We start from the raw sequence: 22,246 nt of genomic DNA on the forward strand, positions 1-22,246 counted from the left end.
AGTAGGACTGAAAATTATCCTCAGTGCAGGGCCTCGGTTCCAGAGGATGAGGCTGCCATTAGCCCTGCAGTTGTGGGAGTGACTAGTGTAAATTTGACATAATTATACAATAATGTCATCCTACATGTAGGCACTGAAGGATCCTAAAGCTTTTTACAGCAGGGGTGGGCAAATTACAGCCCGGGGGCTGCATCCGGCCCTTCAGATGTTTGAATCCGGCCCTTGAGCTCCCGCTGGGGAGTGGGGTCCAGGGCTTGCCCCGCTCCGGCGCTCCAGCTGAGGAGTGGGGTCGGGGGCTTGCCCCGCTCCATGCATGCTGTGGCTCTGCGTGGCTCCTGGAAGCAGCAGCATGTCCCCACTCCAGCTCCTACGTGGAGGGGCAGCCAGGGGGCTCCGTACGCTGCCCCCGCCCCAAGCGCTGCCTCCACAGCTCCCATTGGCCAGCAATGGGAGCTGCAGAGGCGGCGCCTCCACGTAGGAGCTGGAGGGGGGGACATGCTGCTGCTTCCAGGAGCTGCTTGAGGTAAGCGCCGCCAGGAGCCTGCACTCCTGACCCTCTCCCGTGCCCCAACCCCCTGCCCCAGCCCTGATCCCCGTCCCGCCCTCCGAACCCCTCAGTCCCAGCCCGGATCACCCTCCTGCACCCCAGAGCCCACACCCCCAGCCAGAGCCCTCACCCCCCCACCCGCATCCCAACTCCCACACCTGAACTCCTCATTTCTAGTCCCAGCCCAGAGCCCGCACCCCCAGCCAGAGTCCTCACCCCCTCCCGCAACCTAACCCCCAATTTTGTGAGCATTCATGGCCCGCCATACAATTTCCATACCCAGATGTGGCTCTCGGGCCAAAAAGTTTGTCCACCACTGTTTTAGAGCATATATGCACTCTTGTCATAGCAGGGGGAGGGGCCCTTCTGGGATGGAGCCACTATTATCAGTAAAATTCAGCAGTTTCACTCTGAGAATAAACCATTTTCTAAAAGGTCTCCCTTATCACTTTTGTTTGTCCCACTCTGGGGCCAGACAGCCCTCTCATGAGGCAGTGGATACTTGGCAGCAGCAACTGTTAATCCAAAATTACATTGGATTATTAATTTACTTGTGTTCCCCTCATCCCCACATGTTGTCCCAAAGCCCAGGTACATACAATATCAGATATTTAACAGCCCTTACCTCCTCCATGGACAGGCCCAGCATGGAGGCACTTTGCTTTCCGGCTACCTTTTCCCTGCCTGAGGTCATCACGTTTTTCACCTCAGCATCACTGGCAGACAGAGGGCGGGCACGCTGTAGAGACATAGTCTGAATCCAGATGCTACTCCTTTCCCCTCTCTAAACTTATTTTAAAAATTAATAGCTAAATTCAAATTCCAAGCCCCCATGCTCAGCAGAATCCTCATTCCAGGGTACCAGAGCCAGGATTCACACTCCCAGCCTCCAACTACAGCAGGATGCACACCCCATTGGGCACTAATGTCAGGATTCACACTCCCAGTTTTTGAGAACAGTAGGACCCCAGGCATTAGTGCCAACATTCACACACCTAACCCCTTTGAGAAAACCATGACACATACCCCAGAGGCCCTGCAGCCAAGATTTTCACTCCCAGCCCCCAAGCACAGAAAGATTCATGGTCAATGGGCATCAGAACCAGGATTAACAGTCCCAGGAAAAGTGGGATCCACATCCCAGGGGCACCAGAGTCAGGATTCACCCTCCCAGTCAGGCTGCAAGGACTCTAGTAATTAATTAGTGAGATGAAGTTGTGGGAGAAAAAGGTGAGACATTCAGTTCAATATCCATAATGCTCTCTTCTCAGCTCACAAATCTGAAAGACCACAACCTGATGCTCCTGGGACTCAATAGAAAGACCTTTTCTCTTCATACAGCCATACTCCACAGCCAAGTGGCTATCAGTATTATCACAGATAAGCACAGAAGGCAAAGGAAGACTAGAAAAGCAAGAACCTAAAAAAGGAAGGGTTTGCAGAAGTTCTAGCAAACAAAATCTTAACCTGAAGTCAGTGCCTGGTAAGTCACAATAGATCAAATGATGAGCCTGGAATCAGAAGTATTTGAAAAGCAGCAGAACTGTCAGGTCCTAAGAAACTGACAAAAACTTAGATCAGTGTGACCGAACACAATCTGACAGGATAGTGCAGGGCCGGTGCAACCTATTAGGCAACCTAGGCGGTCGCCTAGGGCACTAGCATTTGGAGGGCGGCATTTTCTTCGGCGGCAACCGCAGCAGCCGGATCTTCAGCCGCCCCGGTCGTCGTCGTCATTTAGGCGGAGGGAGCTGGTGCAGGGGGGCGCAGGGAGGGCCGCCTGCAGCAAGTAACTGGGGGGGGGCGGCACGCAGGTGAACTCCCCGCCCCAGCTCACCTCTGCTCCGCCTCCTCCCCTGAGCACGCCGCCCCGCTCTGCTTCTCTCCCTCCCAGGCTTGCGGCGCCAAACAGCCTCAGGGCGGAGGGGGGGTGGGAAGCTGCTGCAGGGCTCGGGGAGGGGGGAGGGCGCAAGGTAGAAGTTTCACCTAGGGTGCGAAACATCCTTGCACCAGCCCTGGGATAGTGGAACAGTTTAACTGGGCTCTAGGCACAGCTCAGGTAGGCTTCCTCTGTAGAAAGACACAAAAAAGACTGAGCCCAGTCATTCCTCCAGATGGCATTCAAACCCCCTCTTAGCACAGAAGTGAAAGAAGAATGAGGAAGTAATCTCAAATTGATTAAACCTTGGGAGTAATCCCACAGAACACATACTGAAATTAAGATGAATGCAGGATCCAGTTGTATGCTTATTTGTAAGGATCATCTGAGCTAGTAACTAAAACAATAGAATTTCATTGTGGCAACCTCCACAAAACCACAAGCACGACAGAAGCTGATGATGAAGCAGTTGCAACAGGAATGGATGTTGCGCTGGAGCAGGCTGGGTCAAGCTACTCAGAGGCAATTCATGTGGTGAGAACCAGAGGGAAAGCTGACATAGCAGGTGCCAACTGAAAATGTTTCATTACAGCCTATTGAAAAGTGATTAGATAGGAAGGACCCCAAAGAGGTCTGGCTGGGGAAAAAAATAAATGAATGAGTAAACAGGAGGCACTAGAGTCATTGAATTTAAAGCCAGAATGGACCACTCGATCATCTAGTCTGACCTCCTGTATATCACAGGCCACCAACACCACCACTAAACCCAACAACCACAATTAGACCAAAGTATTCAACCCACAGGAAACTAGACTACTATGTGCCACAGGCATAGAATAGGAGAGACCAAGGTGCATCAGTGCCCCAGGCTCCTGCAATGGCAGAGAAATGATTAAATGAAATATACCCAGATGATCCTGGCAAGTGACCCACACACATAGGTTACAAAGGAAGGCAAAAAACCCCAAGATCACTGCCAATCTGACCTGGTGGAAAATTCCTTCCTGAGCCCAAAAATGGTGATCAGTCAGACCCTGAGCATGTTGGTTATTCCATATCCTTTCTCCCTGCATTCGCTCCCCTATGTCACCACTATCAACTCCTTTGCCTCAATATCTTAACTCTCTAAAATCTTCCACCATCCATCCACTTCCTAAAAACCTTTCCTTGACTCCAACATTATACACACCACGTCAGAAATGATTCTTAAAGAAAACATTAGGAGAGAGTTTTTCATCTTAAAGGCTTTCCATGGCCCTATCCCTGGAGGTAAGTCAGTCTCTTCACTGCAGATGGGGAAAATAGGCAGAGAAGGGAAATCAGTTATTCAGTGTCAAAGCTGAACGTAGAACTCAGCCGTTTCTGGCTCTCACCCACATGCTCAATTCTACAGAGACTGTACTGTTGTCTAAGTGCTGGAGAAAGAAGCTCTCTCTAATCTTCTTTACCTCTTGTCCAACAATATCCTCTAATATTTCGGTGTAAGGTTCATTCTGATCATAGCAGAGAAACCTCTCTCCTCTGAGTAGATAATGACTTCAGAAGGTTCTTGATCCCTCCTTGACCACAGTGCATCTTTTGAAAAACTGTGGACAAGATCACCTCCTGGATCTGCTTCCAAAGATGGGCACATGCCTCTGAGTCCCACACCATGGTCCTACCCTGACCTAACCACCCATGGCAGCTACTACAAGATCACTCCCGCTATGGAACTTTATGATTCAGTACCACTCTTTTCTTTCAATCTTACTTTTACCCTTAACCTTAGCTTTGACTTATGCTGAGGACATACAACTCAAAATATCTTCTAACACCTTTAAACAAATCCTTTCTTGTCACCCTCTCAGCTCATCTTGCTCTAGTGCATTTGTGACTTCTTCAACACTTGTTTCAGATGGCTGTCTCAAGGACAATAATTATTTCTTCTCTTGGGCAAGAGAAGCCCTTCTCCTTTACCCAGACCTCTTTTGTCTCTGGCCTCCATGACCTAGGCAAAATCCTACACTCCTCTCCACCCACAACTGTGATATTGCTCCTATTTGCTACTGCTACTCCACCCTGACTACTGCAGTTTCCTTCTCTATGGCCTCCCCAAATCCCAAGTCTCCAGGCTCCAGCATGCAAATGTTGGTGCCACCATCTTGCACCTTTGTGGATAGATGATCACACCAGCTTGACTTTTTAAAACAATCTTGCCACTGCTGAGAACCTTCCCCCTGCAGCTCCTGCCATCTGGAATAATCTTCCTGTATCACTCCATCTCCATTCAAATCTCAGATGAAACATCCTTTCTCCTTTACCTCTGAATCTCTTTACCTGGGCTATTTAGTTCTGCAATACATTCTGGGATAATTTGTATCAAAGACCAACTTTGTGTTTGTTAATCAAGACTGCGCAGAGACAGGGCACTACAAGAGACAGACAATTGGAATAAAAATCTCATGTTCTGCCAAGACACCTTCACCTCTGACAAGGTGTGACATGCCTTGTAGTGAGAGGCCATAGCTAAAAAGTCCAGGTGAATGGCTAGGTGGTCCCAGCACCTCCTTTTCCGATTTTGCCTATGTCCTGCACAAATGCATTCTGCATCACCTCCACCCCCAGCAATCATAATAATAACCTTCAGGCAAATGCTCAAATGTTTAGACCTTCTGAGTACATGCACAATCCGCAACAACAGAAAAAACAACTCCACATGACAGAAGCAAGTAACCAACCTATCTCAACTGTCAAGACCAAAGTTATCTTTTTTGTACTGGATAAATATTTTTCATTTGCATTAACACCTACTAGCCATTAAAGGAAAGAGATAAGTGATGCTGTTCAGCTGAACTGTGCAGAGCAGAGAGGAAAAATCCCAAGAGGGAAAACCCTGGGAGTCCCAGGAGCCATTTCATTGAATATCCAAGATATTCCAGTTCCGAGGGAGAAACAGGATGCTGTCCAACATTCCATTACAAGGGCAGAAATGAGAAAATAGCAGCACTTTGCAAAGCAGTCTGAGAACAAATAAGCCTCCACTTGGCACTGGGATAATACCCTAGTCCAGCTCACTAAGAAAGTGATGGAGAATAAGCATTCACATAGGAGCAGAATTCTTCTTGCCTGTGGTGGTGTCCAGGCTGCCTCCCTCCTTGCTGACACACAAGAACAGCAAAGGGCTTAAGACATTATCTTCAAGGGATCTGTCATTTCAAGCAGTACTATGGCCAAATACCTCTCTTAGATTGGTCTATGCACAAGAAGCTACAGCTCCCCCTTTACTGCTTAGGATTCATTGAAAGAACTCTAGCCCAAACCAATGGTCAATTACAAAGAAAGCAAGTAATTGCTCCATTTCTCTGGAGGGTACCAGTGCTCAGGGAGTCAACCCAAAGAAATCACACAAGGGACTGGCAGTGCATTATGGCGAGACCCATGTTATCATCTTAAGAGTCACCAATCCTAACCTCATTTGTTTCCTACAAATGAAACTTCCCCTGATTAAGGTCACAAACTATTAAAATTTCTAAGATCATGGAGGAGCTGAGAATGACCCAAAATTCCCTTTGCAGTTGAGACCAGAAGTGGAAGAGGAACAGATGATGAAACAGGAACCAAATCAAAAGGCATCCAGAAAAGAGCAGCCCCCCAAAAAATTCTTGGGTATTGGAGACAGGCCTGTGCCCACCTCTACTCATGGGATCCTCTGTAGAGCCCAGGAACCTCTGTTGCATATCCTTACTCATTATTCTACAAGGGTCTTCCTGGTAAGAGAAGTGCAGGCTGAGGTACCATTGCAAAGAGGGGACAGTCCACTTCATGGCCAGCACTCAGCACTGTGAATCTCTGTACTTTTCAGCTGGCCCAGAATTTAATCACCATTTACAGCTTTTATGAGAAATCCATTCTGTAAATTCATAACACGAAAAATCAAATGCTTCAAATACATCTCCGTTTTCCTAATCTCTGCACCCTGAGCTCTGTGTGTGCATTCAAGCAGGAATTCAATGACCAGTGGGGTCTGCCCTAGCAAAAAAGGTTACTTACCATTTAACTTGTTTCCTGAATAAATCGCCGCTTGTAGAGACATGTGCCCCATTAAGTGGCTCCCACGGGTCCAAGAAAGGCTAGGTCAAGGAGGAGAAGGCACAGCACTGCACTCCTTCCCTATGCCTCAAAATGTGGTCTTGAAAGTCATGGAGATCTGTATTGATTCCCACTTGTTGAATTGGATATGGGAACTGGAGCCTCAGCCAGGTGTCTTTATGTCCAATGAAATCTCACCTCACCAGTTATTCTCACCCCACAAGATAAATCCAGATCCAGATTTTGGCGGATCTGAGTTTTGTGAGATGTACTTTACCTCAATTCATATAGAGTCTTCCATGTTCTGAATCTGTTTCCAGGTAGATGGAAATCTGAACAGAGAAAGATTTCCATCCACCTGGGCTCCAGTCACTATGCCACAGGAAAGGTCAATTGCTGCAGCACAGTGGCCAACTGCAGGCGGCTCACAAACTCTCATTGAAATTAAAACCCTTTGATTTAAAATTCAGTGCACAATGCCTGTGAGGTGAAAAATGCCTCTGAGAAAACAAATGGGCTGGAAGCTCCCCACCCCACCAACATTTGTGGGATCCATCTGGCTGACAGAGAGAAATGAGGGAAGAGCAGCCTTTCAGAGATCCAGCATTTTAACAGCAGAAGGGACACTGGACATTCACCATGAGCCATATGAGGCCTCAGTCCAAAGGGAAAGGAGATGAAAGAAACCAGGGGCAAAGGGGAAATAAGGCTCTAATTTCAAATATGAAAGCTCTTTCTGCCTCAGATATGGTCTCACAAATACTCAAAAAGCTGTGGGATTCTTGAAGCTAGTCACCACAATGAAGCTGATTGGGACACACATAGTGCAGTCGCATCCCATGAGCCTCCTCTTCTACAATTGTGCTAGGATTCCAGGGGCCTCACTACACTCACTTGCAGGCTCTTTCACCTTTGGGCAAAACTGATTAAAGCTGCTATCCTGGTATTCTCCTCAGAGCTGCAACACGATGTCCTGGGTTGCTGAACTTGCTTACCTGAGGCTTCTGAAAGGGATTTCTTCTGGCAGACTCAGATGAGTGATGGGCTACCCGGCTTGACCGCTGGCCCGGATCCTGGCACACAAAGCCTGTGGGAGTAGGGAGACATGTAAGAAGAAGAGGTTACTCACCTGGTGCAACAACTGTGGTTCTTTAAGATGCATTCCCCCCCCCCCCCGGGCATTCCACTTCACATGCATGTGCACCCCATGCACCTTTGACTGGAGACCCAAGCAAGGACCATACATGCCCTTGTGCTCACAATACCATGGCTATATTGAGCTGTGCAGATGAACTGTGCTCAGTTCCTTTTCTACTGCAAAGTCTCACAAAGGAAACTCTGAAACAGAGAGGAAGGAGGGCAGGGAATGGAGCAACTGTAAGGGGATACACCTTGAAGAACTAGATACTGCACTCCTTCTTCGAGAAGTGTCCCTATGGGTGCTCCACTTCAGGTGACTCCAGAGCAGTATCCCCTCAGGGAGGAGGGAGCTCCAGCATCAGGTGCATCACTGAAGACAAAACCACATTGCCAACTGCTGCATCAGATCTAAAGGCATGGACCAAGGCTTAATGTTTGGAGAAGCTATGTATTGAAGACCACATAGCGGTTCTGCAAATCTCAGATACTGGAACATCTGTAAGTAATGCCATAGATGCTGATTGCAACTTTGTAGAGTGCACTAACACCCTTGAATTTTAGGTTGAATGCTAGCCGCATCATAACATGCAAAAATACACCCAGAGATCCACCTCAATAGCCTACTGGATGAAGATTGTAGATCCTTTAGATCTGGCTTCAATGGAAGTAAGTACTCTAGGAGACATCTGACATTTTTTGGCCCTATCCAGATAGAAGGCCAATGTTCTTCTAACATGTAAAGTATGAAAGGAAGCCTTCTGCTGAGAATTATGTGGTTTTGGGGGAAAACTCGGTAAAATGAATGCATTGACTAAGATGCAACTCAGATGACACCTTAGGTAGGAATTTAGGGTGTGAACGTAAGGAAACCTGGTCTTTGAAGAATACCGTGAAAGGATGGTCTGTCATTAAGGCCCCAGTTTCTCCAACTCTTCAGGCTGACGTGATGGCTACCAAAAACCACCATTTTCATAGGCAGGTGAAGAAAGGAACCGGTCGCCATTGGTTCAAATGAAGGTCTAGTTGAGACATCTAAGAACTAGATTGTGATCCCAAGTCAGAGTGAGGTCTTTCATTTGAGGGAAAAGGTTTCCAAAACTTTTGATGAAACTCAGAGTTATTGGGTGAGTGAACACTGAGAACACTTCCATTGGGGAATGAAAGGCTGTTATGGCTGCCAAGTGAACCTGGACCAATCTGGTTGATAATCCTGTTTTCTTCAGTTCCAGCAGGTAATCTAGAATAATCAAGAATGAGGAAGATACGAGTGTAAGTCATTGGAGTTCACTCCAATGGCTAATCTTTTCCATATTTGAAGGTGAGTATTTTGGGTAGACTCTTAACTACTTTTTAATAACACCTGTTGTACCTCCACAGAACAGGCAGACTCTAGCCCCATAAACCATTGAGGTGCCATGCCCCAAGGCGGAAAACTCCTGGGTTGGGATGAAGCAATTAACCGATGTCTTGGGAGAGGAAATAAGGGATGATCAGAAGCTTGATCACTGGACAGAGGGACAGGTAAAACAGGTAAGGATGCCAAGCTTGCCTCAACCACATTGGGAATCTTAGAATAACCTGGCTTTGTCCTGTCTGATTCTGTTCATCATGCTCAGTATTAGAGGCGTTGGGGGAAATATTGTCCATGGTAGGAGGAAGGTGTGTCCCAGAGAACGGCCACCTAGACCGCCTCTTGAACAGAAAAGACCATGCTTCCTGTTTATAGAGGTGGCAAAGAGGTCCACTTCTGGAAAACTCCGAGTCTGAAATATGTCTTGGAGGGCCTGAGAGTCCAACTCCCATTTGAAGGCCTGGGAGAAGCACCTGCTGAAAGCATCAACCATAGTGTTTTGAATACCAGGGAGGTAGATTGCTGAAATGCGTATGCAATGGCTCATGTGCTAGTTCCGCAACATTACTGCTTCAGCACCCGTAGGGAGTGTGGGGGGTAGATCTCCTTCCTCCTTACTGGATTACATAAAACATGCAGCCCACATTGTCCATCATGACCCTGATGAGAGGCAGAAAATAAGGACAGGCATTTCTGACTGCCCTGAGTTCCAACAGGTGATGTGGAAACTGGTTTCTTGAGGCAACCATCTGCCCTGGATTGTATGAGCATCGAGATGAGCTCCCCATCCCAAAAGGATACGTCCATCATTATGGTGACCGTCAGAAAAAGGAATGCCTGCACCAATATTTTGATGATCTTTCTACCAGTCTCGGGAATCTTTTACCTACCAGGGAACTGAAACCTGTTTGTCTAAGCTGCATCTCTTTGATAACTAGACTGCTCTGAGCCACCCCTTGAAGAATGAAGGCACAACCTTGAATAATCTTTTACAAAAGTACAAACTGCCATGTGACCTAGGAGTTGGAGGCAGTTTCTCACTGCGGTTTGAAGGTGCTCAAACAGTCTTGGCTAGATCTAACAACATTATGAATCTATCCATATGAAGGTAGGCCCTGGTCTTCAATGAATCGAAGGATGCCCCTATGAACTGTATTTTCTGTACTGAGGTCAACGTGGATTTTTTTACATTGAGTTGCAGACCTAATTCCAGGAACAGCAAAAGGGCACTCTGCATGGCTGACTGCACTGCTTTGTAAGACCAATCCTTGAACGACCAATCATCGAGGTACAGGAATACTAAAATTGCCTCTCAACAAAGCTAAGTGCCACTGCAAATACTTCTGAAAAACACTCTTGGAGCTGAGAAGAGTCTGAGGGGGAGCATCTAGTATTGAAAATTATCCTGGCCTAAATCAAAAACACAGGTATCTTCTGTGAGATGGATGTATCACTTTATGGAAATAAGTGTCCTGTAGATCGATGGCTGAAAACCAACCCCCTGAATTTAGTGAAGGAATTATAGCTGTCAGAGTTACCATCCTGAACTTCTGAGACTTTACAAATTTGTTTAGTAGTCTTAAATCTCAAATCAGTCTTAACTCTCCAATTTTCTTTAGTATAGGAAAAATACCTTGAGGAGAAACCCTTTCCCTTATGTTGAGCATGAACAGGCTCTATCACTCCTAAATGAAGAAGTGAGCTTATCTCCTGTCTCAACAAGAACTTGTGAGAGGGGTCCCTGAAAAGGGATGGGGGGGTGGAAAGGAGGGAGGGAGGAAAAGTGAATGGTGTAGCCCAATGTTACAATCTTCAAGACCCATTTTTCTACGATAATCTGTTCCCATGCATGTTGAAAATGGCTAAATCAGGGTCCAAATGGGGGAGGTGGGCAAATTGTTGCAGATGTGAACTAAAGTTTGTGATCATTCGAACCCTTGACCAACCCATCAAATTGGTGTTTTGATTCTGGTTGAGTACTTGGGCCACATAGATGAACAATTCTTTTCCTCTGTAATCTATATTTCTTCCTTGTGGATCCAGCGTGTCTCTGGAACCACAAAATTGGATTGGCCATTATCTCTGGGTGCTTTGTGACCTACTAAGTTTTCTTTTGTTCATAGGGGTGTAAATTCACAGAGATCGTAATTTGGCTCTGGAGTCTTTCAAAGTGTTCAGGGACTTCTCTGTGTTTTCTGAAAACAACTTCAGAGACGAGGTCCTCTACAATGCTCTGGACTTCTCAGGGAAAGCTGGACAGTTGGAGCCAGCATGCCCTGCGCATAACTACCACCACAGAAATGGAATGTGCCATGGTGTCTACCACATCTCAGGACACTTGAAGAGATGTCCTGACCAGTAATTGTCCCTTAGCGGTGATGGTCTGAAATTGTTCTCTTTGGTCTGGTGGAAGGTGCTCGATAAAAGCAGTAAATTTCCTGTAGTTTGTGTAATAATATTTTGCCATGAATGCCCAGTTCTCAATCTGAAATTGCAGGGTCGCAGATGAGTAGGACTTCCAGGTGGTTCTAGTTTGTCATACAGGATCGATTTGCTATGGTGGTGTTTTCCCTGCTCATTCACCACATCCACCACAAGAGAATTAGGTGCAGGGTGGGAGAGTAAAAATTTGGAGTCCTTGGTGGGGATATAGTATTTTTTATCTGCTCATTTGCAAGATGGTACTGTTGCTGGAGTCTGCCAAACCATCTTCACCGGATCCAAAAGTGCCTCACTGATAGGTAGTGCAAATCTGGTTGGTGTTGCTGACTGCAGAATGTCCATCAACTTGTGTTGTGATTCTTTGACCTCTTCAAGTGGTATTGGGAGAGCATCCGCCACCCGTTTTATGAGTTCCTGAAATTGCTGGCTATCATCAGCCACAGATGGTGATGGAGGCATAACCGCCTCATCCGGAGACAAGGAAATGGTGATTTGAGGGGTACCCTTCTCGTCTGACCTAGCTTCCTGTTCTTTGAATGTCTCCTCCTGTTGAGGAATGGGCTGGGGTGGAGGTAACTGTATATCTCTCTTATCCCAGTGAGCAAAACTCAATACCTTGGAAAACTGTCATCAGTATGCCACCCAGGGGTCCCATTATGGTCATTGAGGGGGTCCATATAGGAGAGGGGGTAGCATCCAAGGCTGTTCCCACCACCCATGATGACTTTCCCAAAATTCCTCTCTCTCTGTGAGTGTCGAAGAGTGGGTTCCTATGCAGACAGATAAGAGAGCCCTGCACTCAGAGAAAAGAGACTGAAAAGGAGGTCTGCATCATCATCCTCGACATCATCCAGTGGAGGATCCCAACAGTAAAAGGTGGTGAATCAGGCAGTGTTGGAGATAGATAGGAGTCTGCTGACCGAATGGGTCTTGGTTACAAGAGGCACTCAGTATCCATGAGCATTGGAGACTCCTGTTCATCTGACAGTGATAAATCACCCTTCAAGTACCAAAATGTTTGTGGTACCAAATGGAGAGACAGTACCGATATGTTGGTGTTTGTGTCTGTAGAAATAGATGGTACCGAAGATTTAGAGTGCTCCGAGGTGGGTGCCAATGGAGTTAGACACTTAGGCTTGCTCAGTACAGAGGAACCCATTGGGGAAGGTGCTGACAGTAAAGCTGTGCGTCCAACAATACTGGCCTAGAGGAATGGTTCTCCTTGCCCTCTTGTCTGAACAGTACTGACGGTTGGTCAGAGCAGTGTTTGCTCTTGGAAGAGCTTCAGGGCTATCCAGCCCCGCCGCTACCAAAAGAGTCCATTGCCTCTATAGTACTAAGCCAAAAAGTTTAAGCTTCTGAAACAGTTGAACAACTGGGAGACAGAAGTCATTTAGGAGCAGGCTCCTTAAGAAGGAAATTGGAGCTCCTCTTCCTGGGACCATTCAAGGAAGTCTCTGGAGTCTTCCCCTTTCTGGGGATAGCTGAACCAAGATCAAAGGGGCGCTGGATCTGCCCAGAGACTGGTGTACCGGCGGAAGGGGGTGTTTCCTGATCTGGCTCTGAAGCAGGGCAAAGGGAAAACTCTATCATTAGTAGCTTCAACTTTATCTCCTGGTTCTTGCTTGCTCTGAATTTAAGGATCAGCCAGAAGTTACACTTCTGAGGGACGTGCAAATCTCCAATGCAGCGAACACATTTGGAGTGGTTGCTGCTAATCAGAATGGCCTCCCAGCAAGTGAGGCAACATCTGAACCCTGGTGAGTTGGCCATGCCTTTCCCAAGGAAGACAAGCCTTCCCAGAGGGAGGGGACAGGAACAAAACTAATTCTCTCAACTACTAAACTATCAAACTATCTAAAAACTAAATTCACTACTAGGAGGAAAAACAAACTTTTAGTTGAAGCCCATTCAGGGCAGACATGCTAAAGCGCCATCTCAGGCTGCGACAGTTAAGAAGAAACTGAGGGCAGTTCATCCATGAAGCCCTACATAGCATTGGTTTGGGGCATGAGGGTGTGTAGGGCACATGCATGGGTCGAACAGACACTGCTAATTAAAATCTCCAGTTGAAGGTGTGTGGGATGCATGCACACCTGAAGTGGAGCACCTACAGGGACACTATTCCATAAACCACCTTTAATTTCTGGGAGAGTTGGGCGGCCCCTGAAACACAACCTAGCATTCCTACCAACAGTTTTATCAACCACAAACCCAGGTGTGTGTTTCCCCGAACAAGGCCCAAAAAGTTTTTTTTCCTCAGTATGCCTTGGTTTATTTAACTCTCGAGTCCTCCCCCGTCCCTCCCCCCATTGCATAATATTTCTGCCTTAGAACCAGAAAGCATGCCCTTGAAAAACCAGCATTTAAAAAGAAGGGTTGCTAAAGAACACAGAGGAGTGTCCTCTTCCATTCAGTGGCTAAGCATGCTGTGTTGGTAGCATTTTTCTACCTCTTTTCGGGCCCAAAAAGTAAGACACCAAAAACCGAAACAACCCCTCAACAAGTAATGTAAAATATTAGTCGTAGGGTACTCTGCTAGCTAAACACTTCTACACATTACAATTATGCAGATTTTCACACCCACAACTCCACATTTGTACAGCCTAATCACAACTTACTAACACTGCCTTCACTTTGGAGCACTCAACCCTACAAACGTTTTTTCATTTCTCTTTAAATCCCTTGAGTAGGCTGTAAAATGCAGTCACTCATTTTGGGGAGTCAAGGAAACAGACAGCTTCACAAACCAAACTAGAGATTTCAACACATTTAAGAGAAGGAATTGCTCAGCCTGCACAATAGCAGTCCACTGGGTAGCATCTCTTCTGGTCCCCTTCACATCTAATACATTCACCACCATTCCCACAACTTATTACACCCTGACCCACTACTGAACACTCATCACAACACACCTCCACACACCATCTTGTTCTACAATCCAACACACTAACTCACCCCCTATCCAAATACATCTGACAAGTCAGAACACTTACCCACACACCCTCAACATAGTATAACTATCCAATACACCATATCCACCCACCTACAATTCCATCCATGCAACTCAAGACACACACCGTCCCCATAACTCAATGCACCCACTCGTCTTAACTCAAACACCCCCATCCATTATAATACATACACAAACATCAAAACCTGACACATCTACCCAAGCCTAATACAATAGACCACACAAAACTGCACGTTAACATGCAGTAAAGAGTCATGTTGAAGTTTCTATTGCACTCACCTACAAGGGTAAACATGTCCGAAATCATGCTAGCTTTGATCTTCAGGTCCAAAGGAGCATCACTGTCCCCATATGCAACAAGAGACAGGAGGAGTCAGTTATTCGGCAGTTCATGGAAAGCATCAATGCCCAACACAGATTCCCTTTCATCATATTCCCGGTGGATCAGTTCTCAGAGAGCACAAACAGAATGGAAGATATGGGGAAAGTCTAGTTGATTATCTTTGTATCACAAAAATAGTGGATGAATTATGTCTGCCTCTAAACACTGTATCTGTTCAATTATAATCCGCTCCCACATTCCCTTTGGGCATCATTTGGGGAGGGCTGTTAGCTCTTCTTGGGAAGAGACTGGGTTTCCATGTATCTCTACAACACATAGCAGAATGGGTGTTATTGCAATACAAATGTTAAACAGTAACCACCCATCCATATAAAATGACAGATCAATGGATGCTAGGAAGCAGGGAACAAATGATCACAGAAAGTAGATGGACCCTGAAGGGGTCCGACAGATGAAGGGGTCAGATAGAAGGGGAAATACAAAGCATGTATGTACACAGAGCTAAACTGAAATTAATCTGGACTGAAAGACAGGCTAAGCCCCTGAGGCCCTGGCAGCCAGGAGTTCTTTATTGTAGGACCATAAGGACACTATGCTCTGCAGTTCTGTGGAAGATGAATGGGGTACAGAGGCTGGCATCAGTGGCAAAGTAAAAGGAAAGAGGAGGGAATGCAATAATAGTAGGTCAGGTATGCAGGCATGTATGTATGGAACATTGGATCAGAAAAATAATTTCAGTGGCCACAATCTGAATGGACTTAAGACATGGGCTAAATGGCTATTGGGGAGGCTAGAAAGGAGGATGTTCCAGTAACAGACAAGAAACTGTATGGACAACAGTTCATAGCTGTGTGGACAGGGAGGAAGGGACAGATCTCTGATGCATTGTGGACTTGTGTGAGAGGAGAAGAAAAATGAGTAGTCAAATAGGACCCTAGGTTATGAGATATTAGCAATAGTAACAAAGAAATAGTCAGAAAGCAAATAGAACCCCAATTGACTCCTTCAGAATGCCTGATGCACCCAGGTCACTATGAAAAGGAACAGCAAAGAAGATCCACTCTGTAAGCCCATTAATACTGGAACAATATACCAAGGATTTCATTCAGACATGCCTGCCCAGGGCATGCACTTGGTGGTGCTGCACCTGGTGTGGCCAGAGATTCCACCATCTTTATTGAGGTCCCAGCCCTTCCATTTCTTGAAGCTGGGAATCACTTACCAGGCCAGGGATGGGGATAAGTTCACCTCCAGTAGCCAGGGCTTGAGAGTAGCATCAATAAGGACATCAAAACCATACAGCTCTGAAAACACAAATGTGTCACTTTCATACATAATAATGCCCCAGAGAGCCCAGAAAATGCCCAATTTGAGCCTCTGTTGGGGCACTCCCACTAGCTGACTCATCTGAGGCTTACTGATCCCTCTAGCTCAGATACCCTCTCAGATGGGAGTCTGGCTTCCCTAGAATGGGGGCTGAAGACACTACCAGCTCTGGGGGAGTCCAGAAAACTAGCCCCAGGAAAACCTGGAGAAAGAAGGATGAGAAAGGGAGGGGCACAGGCAGGAACAGCAAACAAAGGTAGAAGATAGAAGAAGAGAGAGGAAGAATTAGAAATACTTGCTTCCCCAAGATCTAGCTGTCCAGACCCTAGCATGTGCAGAATTATGCTACCTACATTTTCACACACAGAGGCATAAAGCAATGCAACCAAATCATCCCATCTTCCAACACTTCCACTAACTCTACTTTGTTTCCAGGATCCTGTTTAAAACCAAAATTCACCCTCTTTGCTTTTAAAACCCTTCATGTCTTCCCTAGTCTGCCACATGGACCTCCATTCTTTTTACCATCACAATCTTTCCATCTACTCATCTAGCACTAGCTTTCCCTCTGTATTCCCACATAATCCCCAGGTGGGTGCAAGATCCTTCTTCTCTGCAGCTCCTGCCACTTTGACAGCCTCCCAGTAACTTCACTTTACTGATGCTCCTCCACTTTGCAAATCACTGTTAAAAAAAAAGCCTCTCGCCCTATCCTCTAAAATGCTCTCTCACTCAGAATGTATCACATGTGCTAGATGCACTCCTCTTTAATTGGTCAGACTGAAGCCAGCTTCCCATTCCAGGACTGATTTTATTTCCTTCTATACAGCACATCCTCTCATTTTGGGACACAACTTACAAGAAAGATGGTACACAAATATGACTGTAAATAAGTTGGCACCAAAGCAATTTCCTGACACAGTACTAAGTGTTGGAGACAGTTAACATCAGCGCAACTTATGCACATTCTTTTTAAATATTGCAGAACCTGGGATTGCCACAGGAGAAGGATTTCCATTGAATTGATCAGTTCCCTAATGCCTGGAACGAGAGCAATAGAATTACTGTGCCATGCTGCTCTCCTCGAATTCTGGCCCCAGCATTTTGTCACTTGCTTGACATTCATGCGGGCTCTGGTGAGCTAGACTGTTTGACAAGATCCTCCTTTGCAGGCAGCTGTTCAAGAGCTCATGTAGCTTGCGATAGTAAGTTAATGAGCTACTGGGGGAACTTGGAGGAGAAGGAAACGGCATCACAATTTGTGAATGTTGCCTGCATGTTTTTCTGGGCCCTGTAGCCAGACACTGAATGGGAAGCAAAACATCACAGAACTAATCAGTTGGTCCAGCCCAAGGAAGTGAGACTGATCTGCATTGGGGTTTCTTGTTTCCCAGGCTGGGAAGGCTCTGGCAAGGAAGAGGGAAGGAGTAGGAGGTTGTGAGTGTGAACATTTAAGGGTTTTGAACAAGAAAAAAAATCTCATGGATAGGCAAGCACATTCTTCCAAAAGACAGTCTAGGCTACAGTGAGGACCCTGTAGTTCCTAGTGTACAACAAAACCTGAGGGACAGCCAAACAGCTAGATGGAAAAGGTGAGTGGGTCAATAGCAACTGCTGGTCTGCAACCTCCCACCCCCTAAGCCAGGGGCCGCCAAACTTTTTGGCCCAAGGGCCACATCTGGGTATGGAAATTGTATGGCAGGCCATGAATGCTGACGAAATTGGGGATTGGGGTGCAGGAGGGGGTGAGGGCTCCGGCTGGGGGTACAGGCTCTGGGATAGGGCCAGAAATGAGGAGTTCAGGGTGCAGGAGGGGGCTCCGGGCTGGGGGTTAGGGTGCACGTGTGAGGGCTCTGGCCGGGATGCGGGCTCTGGGGTGTAGGAGTGGGACTGAGGGGTTCGGAGGGCGGGTGGGGGATCAGGGCTGGGGTAGGGGGTTGGGGCACTGCAGGGGGTCTGGAGTGCAGGCTCTGGGTGGCGCTTATCTCAAGCAGCTCCTGGAAGCAGCAGCATGTCCTCCCTCTGGCTCCTATGTGGAGGCATGGCCAGGCAGCTCTGCATGCTGCCCCGTCCGCAGGTGCTGCCCCTGCAGCTCCCATTGGCCACAGCTGACGGCCAATGGGAACTGCAGGGGTGATGCTTGGGGCGGGGGCAGTGTGCGGAGCCCCCTGGCTGCCCCTACCTTAGCTACCAACTTCACCTTCCATGCTCCTCTCTCCATCATTCTCTCCCACTTTTTTCCCCCTTTTCCCATCGTTTCCCCCCCACCCCCTCAATATCCCATCCCTCCTTTTCTCCACTCCTATATATGTGAAACTAAGAAGATACTTGCTAGTCAGCACCCCGATCATTCTGCTTGTATAGCATTCCTTTCCCCACCCTTTGTCTTATCTATTGACATATTAAGTTCTCTGGGGCAGGAACCATGTCTTAAGTGTTTTTGTACATTGCTGTTGCTGATTTATACGATGCTCTTACACTTATAGAGAGGATGGGGCACGTGTGCTAAACGGGACCAAGATTGATCCCTTTTACTTTTACAGGGCATGCACTGGACCAAGGAGACAGTACCACAAATGCTTCTACACAGTTCTGCAAGAGAAGAGTGAGCTAGAATGGGGGGCACTGTGAGCAGGTGTTTGCTGTTTTCTAAATGATCTATACACTCTTGTGCTTTCTATGTAAAGAGCAATGGTGTTTTAAAATCCAGTGTCACATCTGTGTGTTATACGCTACATCTATCAAGTGCCCCGGAAGACGTAAATTGTAAAACTAGACCATTCTCAGAGCTGGAATTTAAGATCTGGGGATATCTGGGGGGTTAGCATTGGTCCCAGGGGCTGGACAGCTGGACCAAGAAGTCTCAGCTGTCAGGGGAAGTTCTAGGCAGATGACCCACACCCTATGAGTGTGCCTAGAGATCCCCGTTACAGGCAGGGTCTGGACTCCATTCAGACTCTTGATGCTTAAAGCAGCTGTTGTCAACCAGGGATCTATTGCCCCCCATGATGCCGCAAGCTCATTGCAGGGGGCCACGGGGCCCTGCAGCTGAAGTGTGGGGCCCCCAAGGCCCAGTACACTTTGGGGCTGAAACCAGAGTAGAGCCGTGGGGAGCTCTGAGCCCAGATGTCCCCTGGGGGGAGGAGGGGTGAAGCCAGGAGCAGAGGCACAGGATTGAAGCCCCCAGCCCCAGCACCCCCTGAAGCCGGGAGCAGAGCCATGGGTCTAAAGCCCTGATGCCCTTGCAGGGCAGAACCACCCCCTGCACAGCTAAAGCCCCAGCTCTCCTCTGTCTGGTGGCTGAAGTCCAGAAGCCCTGAGCCCTGCATGGCTAAAGCTTCAAGCCGCCCTCACCCCCCGTGGCTGAAGCCAGGAACCCAGAGGCCCCTCGCGTTTTTATAGTATGTTGGGGGGAGGAGCCTCAGAAAGAAAAGGGTTGAGAACCCCTGGCTTAAGGCATATGGGGACTTGGTGTTTGGATCCCCTCACAGCAGTTTGGTGAGAAGTCCAACAGGTGGAGCTCAGTTAGAACTGAGATACTCAGCACAGTGGGCATCCGGACACTGACTGGGAACTACTACACACAAATCATAGGTAAAAAAATCCAGCATCCCACATCCCCTGGAAGTGTTTCATTAGCCTATGTCCCACTTTGGAGAATGAACCAGGACGATTTCACACTGAAAAATGCCTCACTCTCACCCCATCTTATCTTCTTCTGCAGGCAAAGGTACTGAACTCACATGTAAGCAGCATGAAGAGGGGAAGCCCCTGTGAGAACACCAGAGAGCAAAGGTGTCTCCTCTGCAGCTGTAGCCAGGCTGCCTGGCTCACTCCCCGTTGTAGAGGGATCAGAGAGAGCAGACTGATTGAAAGCTGATTGTATACTAGGATTTCCCCTTAGTTGTGGCAAGGGCAACATCAGGTCTGTGACAGCCCATCTTGCATCCCAAAGTTGAGGAAACATGGGGAGCTGGCAGATGGGCAATCCGGTTTCCACAGCTCCTCAGATCCTTAGCCTACTCCCCTTCTTCAGCTACTGTGAACCACAAAAACCTATTTCGCCCTCATACAATTTCAAAGGCTCAAGCAAGATATCAGAAGGCAGCGTCTGATGCCGAGACTTAGGAGCATGAGCTCCCACTCAGCGAAAGGATCACTGCAATGAGGGCTCCCAAACCCACCCCACCAGAAGGCTCAGGGATATCAGCTGCTTACAGGGGAAGAGGAAGCTTTCCTGCATAACTAATAGCAAAGCAATGCTTCTCATTTTTTACCAGCCAAACTCTTTTCCATCCTCATGCAGTCCCCTGGAAGGTGTGAGGTAGCCCTAGAGTCCGGCCACAGCTCAGCTCCCCAGAGTGCACAGAGGTATAACTCAGCTCTGCAATCCCCATAAGGAAGATGGGGCTTAGTGTTCAACATGGCTAAGCTACTTTGAAGAGGACATCTACATTTCTTTTCATCCCAAAGGAAGTTCAGAGCTGGCTAACTGCTGCCTCCACCACTCTTTAATTCTCAGCATCCTGCAGCATGAGAAAGAGGGTACATCTGGCTATCCAGGTTCTGCAACAGCACTAATCTCCCTAACAGCCAGGTGACCCTCAGAATTAAAAACAAACAATATCACACTCCTCATATGTAGGAGTCAGTTAGTTGATTAGATAGCAAGGGGTGTAACTATGAGGGAAAGCCACACCAAAGCAAAGTTTTAGATTTAGTTCTGAGTGGTGTGAGGTCCAAAGTCATTCTTCTCTCTTGAAGGAATTTCAGACTAGGTCCAGTTCCTATGAAAGTGTACTCACAAGACTCTCATTATTACTTAAGTTTAATTGATTCAGTGGAACACAGTCATTGTGGAAGGTTACGGTTGCAGGAGAGGTGATCTTTCAAGCAGCTAGGACCAATCTTATAGAGGGCTTTAAACATCAGGACAGGGATTCAACCAGTCTATGTATTCACTCAGGAGTCAGAACCAAAGCAGGGAGAAGAGCAGCAGGGTGATGGTGCATGATAACCAAGGCAAGCTGCTGCATTTTATACTAGGTGAAGCTTTACAGCAGGAAGGAAGGATTTATTCCTAGAAAATTAATTGTAATAATCAGGCACAGAGGGAGGGAGACACACACACACACACACACACACACACACACACACACAGAGCTGCAATAATATTGTGGTGGCTGGCAGATATAAGTGGGCATTTTTCTTTCATAATGGCTATTTAGGCCTCCAAGAGCAGATAATGGAGGATGTCAGATATGGTCTTCAAAAGCATTTCCCAATCCCTATCAGCATCACCTCAATCTTGCTTGGGCTCAGCATTAGCCAGCTGCTCTCATCCAGGTGTCAATTTCAGGTAGGGCCTGCAAGTGCTCTGAGATGGTACAGTTTTCATTGTATGTAAAAAGTTGAGCTGAGTGCTATTTGCATATTTTGGCACTCCAGTCCATGTTGTCTCATCAGCTCCCCCAATGGCTCATAGAGATGTTGAATAACATAAGGGAGAGCACTGAGCTTTAGGAGACTCTACAGGTGAGGACTTTGAAAGTTGAGGGACAATTGCTCAAGACAACCATCTGGGGCCGCATCTGAGAAAGATATGAGTCATTTCAGGGCCTTCCCCTTCATCGCAACAGCTTCTTAGAGGTGGTGTAGGAATATTAGTTCATCAAGGGTATCCTTGGCTTCCATCTGGGGCAGAGTTTTCCAAAAATAATTAAGTGAGAGCACAGACCATAGTGCTAGTTTCTTCCTGCTGTGAAAGGAGAGCTCTTATTTCTGCTTGGAGAAGGAAGTGGTCTAAATCAGTGGCTCTCACCCAGGGGTACATGTAGCCCTGGGGGTACAACAACTCATCTAGATATTTGCCTATTTTTACAACAGGCTACATAAAAAGCACTAGCAAAGTCAGTATCAACTAAACTTTCATTCAGACTATAACTTGTCTATACTGCTCCATATACTATACAGTGAAATGTAAGTATTATATATATTATACACACACACCACTTGATTGATTTTATAATTATAGGTAAAAATGAGAGTAAGCAATTTTTCAGTAATAGTATGCTGTGACACTTGTATTTTTATGTCGGATTCTGTAAGCAAGTCCTTTTTAAGTCAGGTGAAACGTGGGGGTATATGATACAAATCAGACTCTTGAAAGCGGTACA

The 22,246-nt window shown here is 46.9% G+C and overlaps 1 protein-coding gene across 1 annotated transcript in view; it reads right to left on the bottom strand.

Moving 5' to 3' along the window:
* The window catches only part of TTLL5 (tubulin tyrosine ligase like 5), a 201,614-nt gene that overhangs the window by 128,175 nt on the left and 51,193 nt on the right, over positions 1–22,246 (bottom strand). The window contains exons 13-16 of the mRNA XM_065403286.1: positions 15,967–16,048; positions 14,681–14,742; positions 7,490–7,581; positions 1,173–1,286 (exon numbers count right to left, since the gene is read on the bottom strand). Of these exons, the coding sequence (XP_065259358.1) occupies positions 1,173–1,286; positions 7,490–7,581; positions 14,681–14,742; positions 15,967–16,048 (350 nt within the window). The remainder of the gene's footprint in view (positions 1–1,172; positions 1,287–7,489; positions 7,582–14,680; positions 14,743–15,966; positions 16,049–22,246) is intronic.

The sequence above is a fragment of the Emys orbicularis genome, chromosome 4 (assembly GCF_028017835.1).
Source record: "Emys orbicularis isolate rEmyOrb1 chromosome 4, rEmyOrb1.hap1, whole genome shotgun sequence".
NCBI lineage: Eukaryota > Metazoa > Chordata > Testudines > Emydidae > Emys > Emys orbicularis.